Here is a 20,914-nt window from a genome sequence, read left to right as displayed (position 1 = left end):
TGGTCACAGTGCCAGATTTTGAGCTGGATGATTAATTTCTTCTTTAACTGTTCTTGGTCTCTGTGTGCATCAACTGATGAAGTCAGCGAGAGTTGATTCTGAAAACAACTCGTCCAACTTGAAATAATAAGATCCTTGATGTTCTTGTTCACTTTTCCCCCTCTTAGTTTGTTCTGAGATGAAAATCCATCAAAAAAAAATTGCCTTGAAAAAAGTTCTGGTTTCAATGTTGATTGCAGCCGTAGCCTCAGGTGTCGCCACGTCGGGGTAAATGATCTCGCACAGCTTCTGAACGGTGGCAGGTTGCCATGTTTGCTGCAATGCTTCAGTAAATGTGCAGTATGACTTTGCACAGAGATCCTTGTAAAAGCTGGCAGCTTTCTCTGTTTTCCTGGGACGAGACACGGTTTACCTTCTCCCTTGACCAAAGAGATGCCAAAACGTCCAGTTCTTCTTCAATCCTCCCTTTCATTCTGAGACGTTCCAACCTTTTGCTTGGACGGTTCATCGCGTTCAGAGGTTCTGTGTCTTTGATGTACGTATCGATTCAGCTCCTTTTCACATTTTGCAAGGCTTATTGAAGCCTCTTCACCTTGAAAGTTGTGGATAAATTCAAACAGGCACAAAAGCATTTTCTTTCTTTTTGTTGAGGTTTTGTAAAACTCGCAGATTCAGAGCCACTAAAAGTACAATGCAGGTCTGTCCTCTCAAAGACTAATAATCAACATTTAACACTGGAACTGAAAGATATGTCAGATCTCAAATATAAATAAAACAAAAAATAAAATGGATACTGAAGTCTGTAAACATAGAAGGGGCTAATTGAGAACAAAACACCAGGCTGAAGCCTTTTGTTGTCCAGTCTTTGGTAGACAGAGAAAAACAATTAATCATCCAAATGGAAAGTATTGAGCTCGTTTTCATTTATCATGTAATTAACTGGGTTACTTTTCATGGTGACAAACTTTTATTCTCTCCTTAAATAGTTAAAGTGTTTTTAATAAAATGTAAGACTGAACTGAGTTGTTTTTGTTTTAGGGCGTGAGGTCGTACAGTTTTGTCCATCCAGCTGAAATCTAAAATAGTGCTGCACTTTTCCCATATAAGTCTTTTTACAATCTTTCCAAAATGGCCTGAGTGCCAAGGTGAAGCCCAACAGATTTACTTCCTCAAGTGCAGCATTAAGGCTATAAGTTACACCCGACCTTCCACATTTATGAACCTGCAATATCAAGATGTCTTGATTAAAAAAATACATAGAAATTTTAATAAAAATCTGCCAGATGTATGAATAATTTTGAGCCTGCCCAAGATCAGAAAGCTCAGGGGAACTGGTGAAAACATTGCAGGTTCATTATGTTGGAAATTATGTTAATATGAAACAATAAAATGACAATTCATTTTTCTAACAGTGCACAGCCCTAATTTATTGCTCTGGTTTGGATGTTTGTAGATGTTATTTATGCATCAGGGTCAGTTTATCTACAAATCAATTTCTATTGTGATTTTGAAACTCAATCCTTTGGTGGTTTTTGAAAAGAAAAGAGGCCGGTCAGTCCAGAAGAAAGAGTGGCCGTGTGAGCGCAGCACACGACCTGGAACATGCACTTCACCTCGACGTTTGCTCTGCGCTTCAAAGACGGCACAAAGTTAGTTAATGTGCAACTTTGAATAAACAGTTTAAGTACACAAGTCAAATCAGAGTTTAGGGTAGAAAATAGATCAGCATTAACTCATGTTCTCTGTGACAATCTGTAATTTCTAGCCAATTCTTGTTTTGCTGAATCTTCTACTTTGACTAAGCTTTAGTATTTAAATTTAAAGTGTTTTCTTGTGTAGAAAGTGGATCTTTTCATACAAGCACTTACGTTTTAGTTAGAACTAAACCTGATTATCTTACAGGCCTGCTGCACTGACTCAAATTAAAAATAACATTGCAAGGGAGAGTCTCAAAACAAAGGAGGTTAATGTTATTTCATCTCCATCCTGCTTCCTGTCACCGTCCGTATTCACAGTTTAAACTCATGCAGGCTAATGTGGGAAGTGGGACAGGCAGAGAGAAAGTATTGGGTTTGCGCTGGTGTCCTGTTTGTTGTTATTCAAAGCTTTTGTTATGTCAATGAACACTGTTAATCTCCTCATAGTCTCTTACCCCCTTTGTTTATTTTTAGCTTCACCTCAGTTATGACAATCAGCATAATTCTTTTGAAACGAGCCAAAGAGGCTTGAAGGGGACAAAACTAAACCTAAAGTCAATGTGCTGTGAAGAAATACGTACTCTAAGATTTCTACAGATTTATTTCCATGTTTAAAGTTAATTATAATGTCTGGCAAAGATAACCTTTGTAAATACGTAAGAGTTGTCAGTTTTCTTCTATTATTTTATCTTCTATCTATATATTATTAAATGATTTTTATTCAAATCAGCTTCACTGGAGTGAGGCCTGCGTGGCTTTAGGTGACTTTCAGCTTTGTGGTGATCTCACTGTTCTCCACTGATTTACGATAATGGTTCTGACTGCAGTTCGCTGAATTATTATCAAGGACTTTGTTGCCCATTCCAGGCAGATTGATGTCAAAGACTTTGGTTTTTATCTGCCCTTGAATTTCTTTAAATCGGGACGTGATGCGTTTCTTTTTGAGCTCCCTTCAGGTTCCATTTTTAAGCGATTCAAACTGTACTTGCGCGGTGTGACGATATGACTGAAAAATGTATCGATACGTAACGATTTCACATCAGTTGATACTGATAATTATTTAGTTTTTTTGTTTTAGACATTTGAAATGCTACCAAATTGATAAAATGATCTTTCCTCTTGAGCTGTTCAACTCCATGGAGTTGTTTTTTATTCATAAGCAGTTCTGAGGCACAAAACTGCTTATGAATGGTGAAACCTGAAACTGCTGCTGCGCCTGTCACTCAACAGACTGTCGCTAGGTAACCAAAGAGTGAGTGAGTTGCTAGGTAACCAAAGAGTGAGTGAGTTGCTAGGTAACCAAAGAGTGAGTGAATTAGTTGATTCCACTAATCTTGCTTCGCTGGCTAGAGAAGTTGTGCAGCTAAAGTCTTCTCTCTGCCTGTATCTCCCAGAATGCTTAGCGGTTCTGGATCAAAGTTTGGTTAAATTATTGAAAATTCAATATTGTATCTATTGATATGTCAATGGCGATATATATGTTGTTATTGATTTACTGTCCAGTCCTACTTGCTCAGTGAGTCAGGTTTACTTTGCCTTAAAAAAATTAAAAACTGCATTTTGCATTTTTCTCAGTTTGATCAAACTAAATATTAGTTTGATCATCTAAAATATGTAAGTTTTACAAAGTAACAAAAACATAATAAGTCTGAAAGGAGCAAAAACTTTTTGTGAAGGTGACCTTGAAGGAAGTTGTTGAAACACAAGAATGACAGAAACTGCATTCATGTCATATGAAGGCCTCATTTTGTTTCTGCCTAAAATAAAATCTTATTTGATGACCCAGAGACGTGAAACTGATGCATGTTGAGCTGGGGCTGTTGTCATCTCTTCAAATCAAAGAAGCAGCGATGAGGGCGGTTCTGGAGCCTCGGCAGGAACAGGTCTGACTCGCCTGGACGCACTGGAGCAGGGAGGCAACTTTTCTTCTAGAATGTTTTCCTGCTCTTGCAGAACAAAAACGAGATGAACTGGCTGTATCTTTTTTTTTTTTTAGCACCTTTCACAGATAAGATAATAAAGAAAAGCTGTCAGGATAACATAACAGCTGTAACTTTATCAGATTAGCTCAGATTTTGGATATAAAGTTTCACAAAGTGTAAGTTGCACAAAGACCTTTTAGATAAAACACATTAAATATAATTTAGCTGGAAGATTTTTGTGACTCACTGTTTTCTAGCTATGTTGTTAGTCTTTTTGCTAAAATAAACTTGTGTCACCTGGTTAAGAACAGCTGACAGCCAGGGCGCGTGTGTGTGTGTGTGTGTGTGTGTGTGTGTGTGTGTGTGTGTGTGTGTGTGTGTGTGTGTGTGTGTGTGTCAACACACGTTCACTGACGATCTGCATGAGCAGCACAGCAAAGCGGAGCCTCCCTTTCCACAATGATGGCCTCAAGCCCTAAAATATTTCACTCTATAGAAGCTAATGTTGAAGGTGTAAAACAGTAGCAATAGATTTGTCCTGTTTTTATCTGTAATTTTGGTTGTGTAGGTGTGTGTGTAGGTGTGTGTGTGTGTATGCAAACTACGCTGAAATGACAGTGAGCTGTCAAACCAGTTGTCTGACATTCCTCGCCACAGAAAGCAAACATTTGAATGCTTGTTCCTCGGTGACGTCGATAAGGGAGTCGTGTCTTTGTTTCATTACTCTGATCTTTCTTTTTTTATCTTCAGTTGCTGCCTTTCCCATAAATACGAACAGTTGCCTTTTATCCCTTAGTGGCCGTATTCGTATGTATTTGAGAGTTACTGGTTAATCCACAATGGATACGATCTACAGTAACTTAAGCATTCAAATTATTACCGGCAGTCATGTAGAAGCTACTTAGATAAAAATATCTAAACATCAGATTGCTACTAGTCGACAATAATCCTCCAAAAAGGTCTTGACATAATTCATATGGCTGATGTAAGTTTGTTGTCTTCTACTCATATTTTTCAGTGTAATTCATAATCTGCAATCACAAAGCTATATGCACACAATATACACACTTATTTACCTATCAAGTGTGTATATTGGTGTGTAAAAGTTTAATCTTGTGTTAGAGAAAATCTGCAACAAAATCCAACTTTCCTGGTGATTCTTGTTTTTAAATGTTTAAAAACGAGGTCCAGACGATAAAGCTGAAAGACTAATCAGGATAGAAGCATTTCAGATCCATAATTGTTTCTGTGGATAATTATTGATCAGTTTAACATTTTCAATATTGTAAACACCGTGACCTCTCCTGTTTTATCCACAGTTTTCACTCCACACTGTTGTTTATTTTGAAACGGCTTTGACGCTCTGTGGCGAAAAAATTAAAACTGCTGCTGCGCAGTTACTCAACAAGTTGTTACTAGGTAACCAGAGAGTGAGCAGTTGATTCCACCGACCTTGCTTTGCTCACTGGGAGAGACTGGGAGAGACTAGGAGAGACTGGGAGAGACTAGGAGAGACTGGGAGAGACTGGGAGAGACTAGGAGAGACTGGGAGAGACTGGGAGAGACTAGAAGAGACTGGGAGAGACTGGGAGAGACTAGGAGAGACTGGGAGAGACTAGGAGAGACTGGGAGAGACTAGGAGAGACTGGGAGAGACTGGGAGAGACTGGGAGAGATCCTATAACATGTATTATCTACTGATGCTGATCAAATGTAAATGCTGTTACTGATTTATTGTCCAGACTGGAGAAGAAACGGATTGGATGAATCATTTAAAGCATAAAATGAATGAACATCCAAGTACAACTAGATGTTTCCATCTTAAAATGTGCATTGCTTACTTTCCTGTCACAGGGTTTGTCTAGCACCTTTTAATCACAAGTACTTAGAGTTTACTAGCGGTCACATTGTCACCCTCTTCTGACTTTTAGTGGCCGTCAGTCATCAGGCAGCTATAAATTCTCACTTTGCAGCCTTCAATCGTGGCTCATTGTGAAGTGTGAGAGACTTACGGGAAGGCTCTGTCCTTCAGCGTCCCGCCGGCTGCGGGGAGAAAGAGACCTCGACAGATACCTTTTGTTAAGAGGCATTTGAGTTGCTTTTTCATGCATCGCAGCTCTGTTTTCCGTTCGAGAGTCACACACTCATGGTTCCTTTGAACTGAAGCGCCTTTCCTCTTCGCCTTCTGCAGAACAGCGCAGCAGTGGTCCGAGAGAAGGCCGAGGTGGAGGCAGCCAAAGGTCAAGCGGAGGGCCAAGCCGGGCGACTGAACCAAGAGATCGAGCGACTGCGCAGGCGGACGAATGAGCTGGAAAATGAGGTGGCTAAACTCAACAGGATTATCGACGAGGCCAAGCTGCTGGAGAGCAGACTGGGAGACAAAGCTGGCCGCCTAGAGGTGCAAAGACTCGATACAAGTCAAATCTGGTTTCTGATCTCCCTATTCAGTGGCTGACGTGATTGTTTTAACGGTGTGATGTGCAAAAACAGAGAGAGAAAAGGCAGTTGGAAGAGTCTCTGGCTGAGATCAGGGAGCAGGAGGAGGAGATGTCTCGTGCAAACCGAATGTTGAACATCCGACTGGAAGATGTGCAGGTAAGAAGGCGTTCACACCAGCCCTGTTTGGTCCACTTCAGTCAAACTCTGGTTCGTTTGGACAGTTCTCGTCTGAACTCTGGTCCGCCTCAAAAACTGGGCATTCTGGGTAAATTCAACCTAAGCAAACACAAGAGACTAGCGCTGGAGGGAGAAATGGATTGTAGTCTTTTACCAAAGACAAAAGAGAAATTCTACAAACAATACAATTTGAGGCCATTTCATATTTGTTTGTCTTTTGTGAAGAAGGAAGTTGCACTCATGTCTTCTTCTGAGGTTTTTGTGTCGTTTCCTTCTGTGGTTCTTGGTGCAGCGCCACCACAGGCGAGGAGGGGAACAGGTGTTTTTAAAGGGTTTGGATCATTCGACACAATGCCGTGTGAACGAGAACCAAACCAGATGAAAATGTTACAAACGTAGCTATGTAGATACTGAATTATCAGGTGTGAAAACACCGTAAGAGTGGCGACCCTGCTTGAAGGCAGATAAACGTTCAGTTCAAAACTTGTTTTGTTTTTTACTTCTTGCAGAAGAACCTGGCCAAACTAGACCTCGAGAACAAGGAGCTGGAGGACAGGCTACAGGAGGAAAAGTCTCAGAAGGAGCAATTTAAAAGCATGAAGAACAACATTGAAGATGAGAGGCGTCTGCTGGACCGCACGGTGGAAAAACTGCAGAGAGAGGTGAGGGCACTGCAGGCTTTAATGAGAGCAGTCATGTCAGCATAAGAAGGAGCTTATCTCACATGGTCAACCTCAGGTTGGCCGTCATTAAACTTTTAGTCAAATGAAATCAAGATCCACATTGGTTAATTAGATTTTTGTTCAAAAGATGGAGAAACTGTAAGTATACTTTAGGTCTTAATGGGAGGAGTAACTGAAATATTATCAATATTTTATATTATAATATGTAAACTAATCCAACAAAACAGGTTTATTTTTATATTTAACCAAATATAAAATATCTGTATTATTCAAAATAGCATGCTTTTGAAGTAAACATCCCACTTACAATAATTTTATTTGATAGATTCACACAAAAATGATGTCTTCAAATTTTTGGTGAATAAAAATGTATAAAATCGTTGCACTAAATACATTGTTGAACCACCTTGCTGGAGTTTGTCTCCGTCTGCTTTGAGCATCTACTTGGTTTGGTTTAGAACATTAATCGGAATAATCAATCGCTGAAATAACCATCAGCTAATTAAGTAATTGATTACTTGTTGGCAGAGTGTGCGAACTCGATAAAATAGACACTTGCTGAAAGAGCGCTATCGGAGCAAATATTAAACTGATAAATTTTGCATCGGAGATAAAAACACAATTGTCTGTAAATATGTTTTACCCAAAACTTTTCAAGTAGCTTAGTTTTAACTTTACTTGGTCCAAATTCACTAAAGAAATTTATTTTAGGCAGTAAAATGTTTATTTTCTTATTGATTTGTCGGTTCATTTGCATCTTTTAATGTATTTTTAATATTGTACAAAAACATTTGGTTGAAAAATCTGCAAAATGTGTCAGATTAATCAATTATTAATATAATTGTTAGTTGCAGTTTGGTTGTAATGTCACAAAACAAAAAACAAATGAAAGGCCATGAACAGTTTGTCATTTCTCCACACATCTCACTTTCTGCCGCTGCTTCTTCCTGCGTCGCCCGGCCTGCAGATGAGCGACATCGTCGAGGCGTCTCAGTCGTCCACCCGCGAGCTGCAGGAGCAGATCGACATTTATAAGGAGAAGAACCGGCGGGAGCTAGCAGAGCTGCAGCGGCTCCTCAAGGAGAAAGGACAGGAGCTGGAGAAGTTGGTGCTGACCACCAGAACCCTGCAAGAGGAGGTAAAGCTTCAGATGATGGTCAGATGTAGGTCATCATTAGTCAGACTGGCTCATGCAGTGCAGCTTCGTAATCAATCCTCCTTCAAAATCACGGCCTCTGTTAAGACAGTGATGTCACCTTTTAGGTATTTCTGCCTCCCCCTGCCCTCTGCAACCTCAAACAGGGTCTTAAAGTGAGCGGCTGGAGCACAGGCTGTTCTTTATGAACGCTTGACTCAGTTTTTCAGCTAAAAGAAAGACATTGTTCTCTCTTTTATATCCCACTGATTCTTGGATAAAGGTGAAAAACATAAAACTTAACAGATGACCTACGCATTATTAACGGTCAGAAACTCTTTTATAGTCGGCATTGTGGAATGTGGAGAATGTTTTTTTTTTGTTGTTGTTGGAAACTGGATTAGATAATTATTTATACACCAAACATTTACTGAAGGCTGAGCAGTTGACATAGTTTTTATGGTTTTATGTCACAACTATGTCCAGAACTGTGTGTAAAATGTATGTTTCAAATGAAAAACAAGTAATAGCTTCTGTGTTATATAACCACTTAAAAAATACCTCTTTATTTTAAGTCTTATTTAAAGGTTTTATATTTCCTACTGCAGTTTTTCCTTTTTGTAAAAATGCATTTGATGGGGCTTTTAAAGAGCTTTATGAGATGGGGGGGAAAACCTTATTTACATGTTCTATGACTAACTTTGTAAACAAAACAATAAAAGCTCAGCAGGATGCCGTTTGAGGACGGAGGTTTTGCAGGTCCTGCAGTCATTTCAGGCTTTAAAGGCTTCACTGAACACAAAATGTTCTGGCTTTGCAGATTTCCTCACTGTTTTCTTCCAGTTACACATTCAGCTGTAAAGACAGACCACCACTCCCTTTCTGACTGCTCTAGATTTTTCTCAGATGAGGTTTCATCTGCATAGAGTGCAAGGAGCAAATGGGTCAGTGTGCATGTTCTTCCCGCCTGCATCCCTGCTGATGAATCTTTGTTCAGCTGGCGTTCAGGAAGAGGAGGATGTCTGTCCGGGCAGATCGCTGTGCTGGCTCTTTCACATCCTCCGCCACTACTGAGGAACTGATGACTGGTCCAGTCGGTCCTCCGGCTGAGCTGATTTTAGATGTTTGTCTACTTTACCCCTACATTTACCAGGCAGATCATCAGTAAAACTATCAGAAACACTGCAGTTTTAGGATAATGAATGGAGATTTAAAAGAACTGCATCAGTTAAAATAAGCAAAAATATCCAGGCAGAGATGTGAAACGTACGACTCAGACGGTTAAAGATAATATTCCTGGTGTTGGCCAGAGCTTTGGCGGCAGCATTTTGGATGAGCTGCCTCTTCTTTTTGTTTTGTTTTGTTGCAGAAATCCAGTAAAAGTATTTAAGATCACAGGAGGAGGATTTATCAATAAACTTTGTGGATTTTTAGGGACGTAGCCATTACTGACCAAAAATAACATCTTCAGAGACAGAAGTAGGAGTTATTCTTTCACTCAGCGATATTATGAGTATTTTCTGCAGAAGCGACGGTCAGTTGGTTCCGAGTCATCAGTGAATCATGATGCGTGTATTTCTTAATAATCTGAGGGAGCGTTGAAGCAACCCTGAGGAACTCCACCTGTGATCTTTGCACAGATAATCTTATTGAATCTTCATCAAATCGGTTTAATGGATATAACATTTTTAAGTGATATTTTCTCTTTTCAATGCACAGGTACGTTTGAATTAGCTAATAAATGCTGTTTCTTGTAAATTACCGTTGAGGTGAAGTCACTGTTTTGTAGTGATATCCGATCAGATATTTCATTTATTTCATATATCATTTCTGTTTTCAGCTGTCGCTGCGGGAGGACGAGCTGCGACGGTGCAAGACGGAAAGAGACGAAGCTGTTCTCCAGGAGCAGACGCTGGAGAAAAAGGTTCATGATCTGGAGATGGAGGCTGAGAAAAACAAGCAGACCAAGGATGACAAAACCAGACAGATGAAACTGATGGAGGTAGGCCACAGCGATGATCTGCCTCTACAGGCGTCTGCAATATTAACCACCCAAAGAGACATTTGTCCAGCTAAACAATATTCATTTAAAACCTAAAAAAAAAGGCATTTTTGACTTCTGATAAATATCTACTGCAGAAACTTGAAAACCTTACAAAGAGAGGTGGATACATTTTCTTCTACAAGATAAAACTAAGTTAAAAAAATGATTTTCTCTCCAATTTAATGACTAGGAAACTTGACAACAGCTGCTTTTAGAGTCATCTTGTTGTAGTTCAATGTAATTAAAAGAACTGGAATAACTTCTAAAACATGCATTTATTACAATATAATATAACATACTTTATTTATTTATTCCCAAGCGAAAATTATCTATTAATTGACAAGCTACTTCCATCTGAGTAAATATAATCATGACAGATAAAGTTTATAAAAACCGACTGCATATGCAAATATGTTAATCTAAAAATAATCTATATGTTATATGCAGCTCTGGAAAAAATTGAGGCCACTTAAAATGGTCATTTTCTATGATTTTACTCTCTGTAGGTAAATGTTTGAGTAAAATGAACATTGTTCTGCTATTCTATGAACTACTGACAGCATGTTAAAGCAAGAATTTAATATTTACTTGCAGAAAATGATGAAAACAATGCAGAGCTGTCAGACCTCGAATAATGCAAAGAAAACAAATTCATGTTGATTTCAAAACAACAATACCAATGTTTTAACTCAGGAAAAGAGTTCAGAAATTAATATCTGGTGGAAAAACCAGGAGGTTCAGAGACGTGGGCTGCGTTTATCTATATATTAATATATGCATCGTTAAAAACATTATTTAGTGCGTTCGTTTTTATCGTTTCGATCCCGTTGTGGCTCTGGATCCACAGGTTGCGGCCTCTCCGTTATTTAACTCTGTGAACTTTACACCATATCATTTCTTTGCCATCTTTGAGAACAACTGCTGCGACCGATGAAGGTTTTCAGCGATAACTCACAGCGCAGACGCATCGCCTCTCATTTTCAGAACAGGATCGCTCAGCTGGAGCTGGACCTGGAGGAGGAGCGGCAAAGTGGAGACCAGCTGATGGACAGGATAGACCGAGGAAGAGAGCAGGTACACACACACACACACACACACACACACACACTCATTATCAGTGCTCACCTGTCTCAGAGAGACGTTGTCCGTCTTCACTGAGACGTGTCACTGTTCCATCTCTGCCTGTAAATGATCTCCTGTTGCTTTGTCCTCCACTTCTAACATCATTATTTCAGCCACTAAGAAAACTTCACATGTCCCAAATGTGTCCTCAGTGAGTCTGTGTCTCACCTGTCTGTGTCTCCATGTCCACATCCCACAGTTTGTAGTTTCCACTTTAGGTTTTTCGCTCTGTAGGATGATCTTCTATAATGTTGCCCAGCCAGCTCCGGTTTTCATGAATCCGTCACAAAAAGACCCTTCTTAATGCACCGGAGCCAGAATACTAAAGCTGCCAAACTTCTCAGGTTTTCAGGTTGCAGAGTTCATGAGTCTGAGAACAAGCAGATTCTGCACACTTGTTTAGAAGAACTCCACTTCTCCTTCCTTTATGATAAAGCTGCTGATGGAGGCGCCGTGGAGTTTGGTTTAGATGAAGTGAACATGCTTCCAGCATTTCTCTAAAGGAATTGGTATCTGGAGATTTTTACTATGTTACTTTTATTAAAGCTGCAGTACATGTTGCTTAAAAGTATCACTGTAAAGTTTGAGACAGATAATCTGCAAAAAGATCGATGTCCTCCACCTCTACCCTGAGCTACTACTGCTGTCTGAAGAAATGGACCAAAGCAACCAATCAGAGCCAGGAGGAGGGTCTTAGCGCTGCCAATTAACCTCATGTACTCGCTGCTACATGTGCTAACGGTGGAGAAACAACAAAAACAGTCCATCCATCAGTGGCTATGCCAGCTGCAGAGTAGCACAGAGGAGAGGGAAGAAACTGGAGGGGAGATGAACAGCGCCACCTGTAGGGTGCTTGACAGCACTAAGACCCGCCTCCTGGCTCTGATTGGTTGTTTCTATTTAGCACCGGGAGAAGAAAGAGGAACTTGATTTTGTTACTGTCATGACATGCTGACAGTTTCAACTGACATGTAAAGAAAAGTTTTTATAAAAGTTACTGCAGCTTTAAGAAACTATATTTTTATAAAAATATGAACGTTTTTATTTGGGCTTTCTCGCCTTGAGTAGCTGAAGTCCAGAGAGATTCAGCGTCGTCACACACTCCTCTCGGTGTGAATCTCAGCACGGAGTCAAAAGTTGTGGCCAAGGCATGAATAAATAACCCGGTAAAGTGGCAGAGCGGAGTCTTAAAACGTTGCTCTCCCTGAAGAGGAAAGGTCCTGGCACAGAGAAGAGAGTGGCATCGTGACAAAGTGCCACTGGTTCAGCATGAGGCTGAGGGCTGTAGTCAAGGCAACACCCGAGCTTTGTGCAGCCTGAGTGCTGCTGGTGTGTGTGTGTGTGTGTGTGTGTGTGTGTGTGTGTAGGGTTGGGGTTGAGCGGCGGTGGGGGGGTTGCAGCAGGACGAACACCTGCGTCTCTCCTGGCACCAGGTGCTGCTCTCCTGTCTAAATGAGAGTAATCTCCTCTCTCCTCTCCTGCCGTCTCTCACAAAGCAGATTAGTTTCGCTGCATGTTCCAGTCTGCTGATTCAGCTCCCTCTAGCACCGCGCTGGCTGCACCAGTTATGGGGCCCATCGTTCATCAGAGCAGCCACTGTCACTCGCTAATTGGCATAAAATATCACCGATTCTCCACAGAAACAGCCATCACTGCCGTATTGATCACTTTTCACTGCTGTCACTGAGCAGTCAGGCTCTCTCACCTTTCTGGGCTGATCTACTTAAATCTGATGAGTGTTATAGATTCAGATTAATAGCTGAGGCCTCCTCTAGTATATTTGAACCTCATTGCATTCACATATGCTAAATTTATGCTATCACACTCAGTGATTTTTATGCATTTGAATGAGATGACATCAAAATTTAATGTCGCTTTTAAACTCTTTCAAAGACACTTTACAGTAAAATCGATCATTTCCATTTGTTTTGGATTTATTGTCCATTTATCTTTGATGAAAGAGCATATCTTGATTTATAATTTGACAAATTAAATGTTATTTAATCTTTGAATCAATACAAAAAAATACATATTTATTTTTAAAAAAATTCTCATAAATGAATCTTGAAAAATATTAGGTGGATTAGTTATTTTTATTTTCTTTAGGATTTGTTCTCAACAGAGTGAAAACAACAATTTGGTTCAAAAATAAATCATTTCAGAAACAAAATGGTTGTTTTAAACCTTTTAAACCTTTTATTTTAACTTAAAGATTTTAAGTTGAAATAATCAGTTGTTCTTTTTTGTGTAAATTTATTGTGTAAAAATGAATAATGAGCTTTTGAGAGACAAGAGAAAAATTATTATTCATCATTTTGCAGCCATATTATATTTTCTGTTAAAAGTGAAATTAAAAAAATTAGGAAACAGCTTTTGCAGCAAATCTCAAATTTCAATCAATTTCTGTTTTGTTTTTTGTTTTGTTTTTTCACAGGATTGCTTTTTATGGGGCCCCTTAAGGGACATGGGAAAAACTTTCTTTTGCATTTTCTTGTAAACATTTTGCGTTCCATCACAATAAATTGGCAAATGTTTAAAGTTTCTGGGTAATTGAATGTTAGAAAATTGGCTTCCACTGCGGCTGCATTACATATTGCAAATTTATCATGATTTGTGCACTTAATAAATATTACAAATAACTGTTTGTTTGGTATCAAATATTGCCTAGTTATGCAAAGTTCCATAAATCCATGCTCTTTGTGCCAGAAATTATACATTTTGTGAAAAAGACATTAATATTATTAAATAACAAATGTAGCCAGATGCTTGTTTTTAGAACCATGTTGTTGGGATGAATAAATTACTCACTGTCTGTAGTTTGCATTAGCAATAATCCCAAGCAGAAATATTTTTATTTATAGCAAGTTTTCCTTTTTTCATGCAGTCAAAGATTCTGGTATTACTCTCTCTGAAAGGTAGAAATTTCTAAAAATCAAGTGTTTTTTTTTTTAATATTGATTCAATATAAAACATGGATTTATAAATCCATGTTTGGATTTATAAATCCAAACATGGTCTTTATTCATTTTGTGTTTTTAAAGATGCTTTGAGAGAATCCACAGATAAATGGGCCAACACCTTGCATCAGGTTTTGGACCTGTGGTTGTTGATTTGTTGTTAATCCTCCAAACAAAGCGCTGAAACTCTGCCAAGCAAAAATAACTGATTATAAAGTATTCTTCAATGAACTTGCAATTTGTGTAAAATTATGTTTGAAATACCTTGATCTAAGCTTAATCAGACACAATAATGAACCTTTTTTTTAGGATTTAAAGAGCAGACTTGGTAAAACTTGACTAAAACGTTTTACTAAGACTCAAAATCTTTAATTTTGAGTCTTTTTTTTTTAAAACATGTGTTGCATTAGCATCTGCATTGTTCTGCACTTTGTAAAAGGAAGCCGCTCTTAATCCCAACCTGGTTTCTCTGAGAGCGAAACGAGTGTTGGAATGCAGTCGGGGAGGAAAATCCAGCTCACCAATTAGGCAGAACGTTTAGCACCTCCATTGTTCGGCGCTTTGACTCGGCAGCTGCCACGGCGGTTTCTGCTGTGGGTGAGACGCAGACGGAGCGTGAGGATAATTGTTGTGGGACTGCAGTGATGACGGTGTCTGGACTCGACTTGACAGGTGGAGCAGATGAGGAATGAACTCCTGCAGGAGAGGTCTAGCAGACAGGACCTGGAGTGTGACAAGTTGGCTCTGGAGAGACAGGTACACTCTCCTGGCTAGACGACAACACAGCAACAATCACCTCATTCATTTTCTCATCACATTCATGTTGACGTGTCCATCGTCGTTATCACTGTGTGCTCGGCGTGTGCGGAGAGTCTGGTGGTGGGTTTGGGGAGCCGCTCACTGCTTTTGTGTGGTTTCTAGAATAAAGATCTGAAGTCCAGAGTGGCTCATCTCGAAGGCTCTCACCAGTCCAACAAGGGCAGCTTGGTGAACGAGCTGGAGGCTCGAGTCCAAGAGCTGGAGGAGAAGCTGGAGGAAGAGGAGCGGTGAGGAAAAACAGCCAAGAGTCACTTTCAGCTGTGTCTTTAATGACGCCGTAACACAAAGTCATGCAACATAGAATCAACAATTGAAACAAATGCCATCGTTAAGTTCTTCATCAATTATTAGTCCTGTCACAATTACTATTTTTTGGACAATAAATTGTAATATTGTTGTTTTGCGACCATTTTCACGTAATATGATAGTAATAATGGGTCAAAATGCAAGAACACGTTCTCAGAGATCAATAAACTTTAAATGCTAATGAACATTAAAAACACTGAAACTGGGAGACATTTTAAATATCCAAGATAAATAAAGAAACAACAGAAATACATAAAATAAAATATGACCTCTCTGTAAACAAAAATACAATTTCTTTCTTTTGCTGAAGACTTTTATCATTCAGTTTTTGGTAAAAGAGAAAAATGATAAATCAAGCAAATTATTATTATTTTTATTTATCATGCGATTTATTGTGGCAGGCCTATCAATTATGCTTCAACTCCAAACAGGTGTGTTTATTTAATACATCACCCTGTATTAAATAAACACCTTGTCGTTATTGCACTTATTACATCAGTCTGGTAATATCTAGTTTTTATGATGTGAAGCACTTTGAAACGCCTTGTTGCTGAAATGTGCTACATAAATTTATTGATTGATTGATTGATTGGTTACAGAGAGAAGTCCAACCTGTCGCTGGCCAACCGCAGGCTGGAGAGGAGAGTGAAAGAGATGATGATGCAAATCGAAGAGGAGCATCACACGATGCAAGATCAGAAGGACCAAGTATGAATCACACACAGTAAAAATGTTATAACTAATTATTATTTTACCAGTAGAGTCACTCTGGGGTGTTCAAAGTGTGGTCCGGGGGCCGTTTGTGGCCTTTGGAGTAGATTTGTGTGGCCATTGAACACAACTTGCTCGAGTTACGAGTTGCTCGTGATATAAATGATTTCCTTGACATTTCCAGCTCTGCGCAGCTCTGTGTCCTCAGCTGGACATCTGAAAGTGACAGCTAGCAAAATCCTGCAAAGTTTCTTCTTCCTCTTCCTGAATTCAGAAAATAAATCTCAATAATCCAAAACCTGTTTTAAAATCAGCCGTGTGTTGTTCTTTTCCTTCAATTATCTTATCTGACTGCAAGATAAGAAATCACTGAACTGTACTAATAATTGCTTTCATGGCCTTTATTTTCCCACCTTATTTTTATTCCCTTTTGTTTAGTTTTCTTGTTTATGCTTTCTTCCTTCAGTCCCTCTCTCCCCATAAGATCCACATTTAAGTTTTACTCTTAAATAAAGACGCTGAGGTCGGATCTTTGCTCAACTTCCTGTCGCCTTCTTAAGCTCAGGATGTGATTATTTCTTTTTCCCCTCTTGCAGCTGAATCTGCGTCTGAAGGCTTTGAAGCGGCAGATGGACGAGGCGGAGGAGACGATCGACCGGCTGGAGCACAACAAGAAGAAGCTGCACAGAGAGCTGGACGAGCAACAGGAAGCCAACGAGCAACTCAGCAGTCAACTCAAAGCTCTGCGCAGCGAGATGAGGTAAAACCACGCAGACGCACTGCAGGGTTTTTATTTGGATTTTACATGAAAACAAGTGTTGACTTTGAAGGAAAACGATGTGAAGCAGGTATAATGTTTGAGCCTTGCCATAGTTTGTCAGCTCTATTTATATCAGGACTTTGACTGGGCCATTTCTTCAATCTAAACTGTTCCACCTGTTTCTGGTTTTTGTTTCACTGGAACCTGAACATCCAACCCAGTGTCAAGTCTTCTTCAGTAACTAACCATCTGAAAACTGTTAAAAAAAAAAGGAAAACGTCCCACAGGATGATGCAGCCACCACCATGCTTCACTGAGTGGATGGTATATTCAGTAGGATGTGCAGTGTTAGGTTTTTCTCCACATGTAGCCTTTCTGCATGTTGATAAAAGGGCTCAGTGATTAATTGATTATTGAAATGTTTAGTAATCAATTAATTGTTAACTAAACTATATAGACTGAAAAGTGACCACTTTCTGACAGAACAACATATTCAGAGCTGTAATTAAGCCAAAACTGCAAAAAGAGTTTATATATTTTGCTTTTAAGACAAAAAAAACTCATAACAATTTATTTGCAAGGTGTTTATCATAAGACTGATATGTTATAAACATGAAGTCTTTATGAACATTTATATCTGTTGTCATTTGGTAAATAATTACACTTTTAATGCCAAGTTGCATTAAGAGTCGAATTCTGCATTAAAAGTAATTATTTTCTAATTTATAAAAAATGCTTAAATGAAAAATTGTCAGAATAATCAATGGATTTAATTGATAACTAATATAATTGCTCATTCTTTTTACAAAGCTTGTGGAAAACAAATTCCTTCCAGCTTTCTTTCAACAATTTAAGACTTTTGCTAAAAAAGCCTTGTTGCCCTCTTAGCTGTATACACTGAAGACACTTTATTTAGTGGTATCAGAGTAGAGACGATGACACTTTCCATGTTTTTGTTTTAGTTGAAAACCATTTTTGCCTCTTGGCCATCAGATAAAATCCCCTGTTGATGTTTTAAGGTGAAAAGGTTCAAGGAGTAACTTTCTTTTCCCCAATGCAGACGCAAGAGCGCGTCGGCCCCTTTGCTCAACAACTTGGACGACGACGACGACGATGATGTCAGCACCGACGGCGAGATGTACTTCAGCTCGTCGGGCTACAAGCGCTCCTCCAGTCAGGAAAACAGCTTGTCGGGCTTCGGCGTATGAGCGGAAACGCTCTTTAAATGTGCCACTAATGAACCAAACAGCAGGATGTTCGATTTCTGTCATGTGCTACTGTTGATGTCACACTGAATTATCCGTGTAAATACTGGGACTTTTTGGTTTTACCTGCCTGTCAGCACCGGTCGCTGGTCCTGGGCGCCATCCCGATGTCTGTAAACTCACTCAGTATTATTCGAGCAGCTCTCTGAAGGATGACGCTTAAACGGTTTAATTTGAAGAAATGAAACGTGTAAATAATTTACATTCCCTCCTGGATGTTTCTTTGCTTATTGTTGATCATCCCAGCAGTGGTAAACTTGAAAACCAGCTACTGTAACCCAAACAACCAGTACTGCCTTTATCAGCAACCTTTTATATTCTCTTTTCTACCACGCAGATATATGAAATATACAAACTTTACCTTTTTTAATGAATATAAACCTAATATGAGGTGAATTTTGCTTCTTTAATTTATTCATTCTTGGCTTATTGAGGGTTGGTTTTAGGGAAATGAGGGACTTTTTATGCGTCTTTTATTACAGTGTTGTATCCTTTCATGACCAATTTTGTAACACAATTGCTTTAATTTATATGTTATTAACACTTTCTGTGTTATTAATTAATCAGCTTTTGTATAATAATCACAGTATTGTTTATAAGCCTTCTGGAAAAGTTTGTTTTTGTACTAAATGAGATATTATTAGTTACATCTGTGCAAACCTTCGATTTAATTCCCGTTTGTTTCCTGTCAGACGTGAGTATTGGCGCTGAGAGTGTGATACAGTGTGATTCTCCTTTTTACCTGGACGAGTGACTTTCTTCAGACGTGACGAACTGACAATCAAATGTTTTTCTACACTGTGATGATTTGCACTCTGTTTGCTGAAAATGCTGATTTCTGTCGCCTGTGGAGGGAAGCAGATTCCTGCCGCTACCTCTCTGTACACAACTGCATGTCCATAAGTCCTGCTGCCTCAAAATAAAGTTACTTTCTGCTCCTTTATTTTGCTTTTTTGTCCTAGGAGTAGAGTCTGAATATGAGTAAATGATGACATGACGAGTCCTGCTGGAAGTACGAGCAAAACGGAAAAGAGCAGTCAGACATTTGAACTCAAATGGATGTGAACTAAAAAATAAATGTTCCTTTGTAGTAAACAAGGAGTTTACTGATTCTCTGGGAAGTTAAGTCCCACTTTGACGCTTCAGAACCGAAAAAAAAAAATCTGTGAATTGCTGTCGTTCTTCAGGCTTTAAGCTCCGTCATTTTACATTTTGTGATGTCATCAACCAAAATACACACAAAGCAGAATTGTTTTTTAAAAGTTTTCTATTTGTTGAAATTCCGCCGTGAAAATCTACACTTTAATAAATGTCAGCGTTTTCATTGTCAGCATATGTTTGTTAGTTAAAAACCAAAACAAATCTTTATGAAGCTACTGTAAGCCAATTGAATTGGCCTGTTGAAAACATGGTTATGATCTGTGTAAATAAATAACTTGATTAGATTGACACTGACAGCATTTTAATCATAACTCCAGCAGTCAGAGAAAATCTGGGGCGTTTTGGGCCACATCAATAAACTGAGTCTTCTTAAAGGGCCGGTTGTGCCAGAATATATTGATAAAACCAATCAATGTATTGATTGGTTTTAAACTTTCATTTAAGCAGTTTAAAATATCTGTTTAAAATATCAATAAACAGCTTTCAGGACGTTGTGATTATTTTAGTGTTTTTTTTGCAATCAAAATCAAAGCTATTGTGATCATTTGAAAGTATTTGCAAGGAATTTTTGCGATATTTGCGCTAATGTGAGATGCTACATGTACCTTTATCACTCGCTGTATTGCTCACGGACTATAACTTGACATCAAGTAAGGTTGAGGCAGAAGTCACTTAGAGTTGATTTTGTGTGAATTTTGCAGAGATGTGAAAAACTGGAGGAACTTATTGATGCCATTTGGAGTCTTTAGGGCCAAATAAAAAGCTGCGGCAGACCAGATTTGGCCTCCAGGCCTCGAGTTTGACACACGTGGAGTAAGGAACATTAATGCAAAAACAAAGGTGCTGTCGATATCAATTTACTGATTTACTAAAAACATGATTTAACCTTAATCTCCACGTTTGTGACAGGAAGTGTCATCTGGAGCTTCCCTTATGTTCCCGGAATGGCTGCCTTTTGTCAGGTCACGACCTTCGTTTGCTGCCTTTCTGAGGGGAACAAACAGTCCGACCCGTCCGGTACCGAGGCCTTATCTCTGCCTCCCTCGCATCAAGCCGAGCAGTGAACGAGTGAGGCCTCAGGATTAGGAGGCAAGAGTTGCGTAAACCCAACAAGATGATCATTCTTGGGATTCCTTCATGGGCCTGAGGGGCTTCAGCCACAGGGACACAAATGTGGCCGAGAGGGGAAACTGTGGCTAATGTGTGACGTGAGGTCGGAGATTTAAGGAGGACTTGGCCGATTCTCGGAGAAATCAGCGCTGGGACTTTCTTTACTCCCAGGAATTCAGGTTTTTCCAAGTTTAAGGGAGATTTGTGAAAATTCATAGTGTCACACTGCCCTCTAGCGGAGGCTCAAGCAAAACCTACGTGTCTAATTTAATTCAGTAAATTAATAAATGATAACATGTGTATCAAAGAAAATATTTGCATCATTCTATGTAAATTGGTGCAAATAAATTTTGAAAAAACATTTCTAACAAAATCTTTCTGTATGAGTTTTTAAATCAGTTTATTTTATTTTATTTTATTTTAAACTTATCTCCATGTCCTCCATTTATTCCATTCAAATCTCCTCCCATGATAATTAAAAGCTATGATTTATGAATACAGTGAGTACAGTTAAAAATAATTGAGTGGCATTTCTTTGTTTTCTCTCAGACACATAATTAGCAGTCTGACCTGTCTGTGAACAACACCCGGAGTGTTTTGTGTTTTT

General features: G+C 39.0%; 1 protein-coding gene across 1 annotated transcript in view; it reads left to right on the top strand.

Moving 5' to 3' along the window:
* The window catches only part of cgnl1 (cingulin-like 1), a 38,057-nt gene extending 19,078 nt beyond the window's left edge, over nucleotides 1-18,979 (top strand). Inside the window, 11 exon segments of the mRNA XM_055036519.1 lie at nucleotides 5,810-6,016; nucleotides 6,109-6,213; nucleotides 6,744-6,896; nucleotides 7,885-8,055; nucleotides 9,893-10,054; nucleotides 11,081-11,170; nucleotides 14,848-14,931; nucleotides 15,097-15,221; nucleotides 15,900-16,008; nucleotides 16,608-16,771; nucleotides 17,832-18,979. Coding sequence (XP_054892494.1) covers nucleotides 5,810-6,016; nucleotides 6,109-6,213; nucleotides 6,744-6,896; nucleotides 7,885-8,055; nucleotides 9,893-10,054; nucleotides 11,081-11,170; nucleotides 14,848-14,931; nucleotides 15,097-15,221; nucleotides 15,900-16,008; nucleotides 16,608-16,771; nucleotides 17,832-17,979 — 1,518 coding nt within the window. The 3' untranslated portion in view covers nucleotides 17,980-18,979.
* The last annotated feature ends 1,935 nt before the right edge of the window (nucleotides 18,980-20,914 follow it).

This window comes from Poeciliopsis prolifica, unplaced genomic scaffold (genome assembly GCF_027474105.1).
Source record: "Poeciliopsis prolifica strain line A6 unplaced genomic scaffold, Auburn_PproV2 SCAFFOLD011, whole genome shotgun sequence".
In the NCBI taxonomy this organism is placed as follows: domain Eukaryota; kingdom Metazoa; phylum Chordata; class Actinopteri; order Cyprinodontiformes; family Poeciliidae; genus Poeciliopsis; species Poeciliopsis prolifica.
Note: the sequence above shows the minus strand (reverse complement) of the source record. Positions and strands in the feature narration are given on the sequence as shown.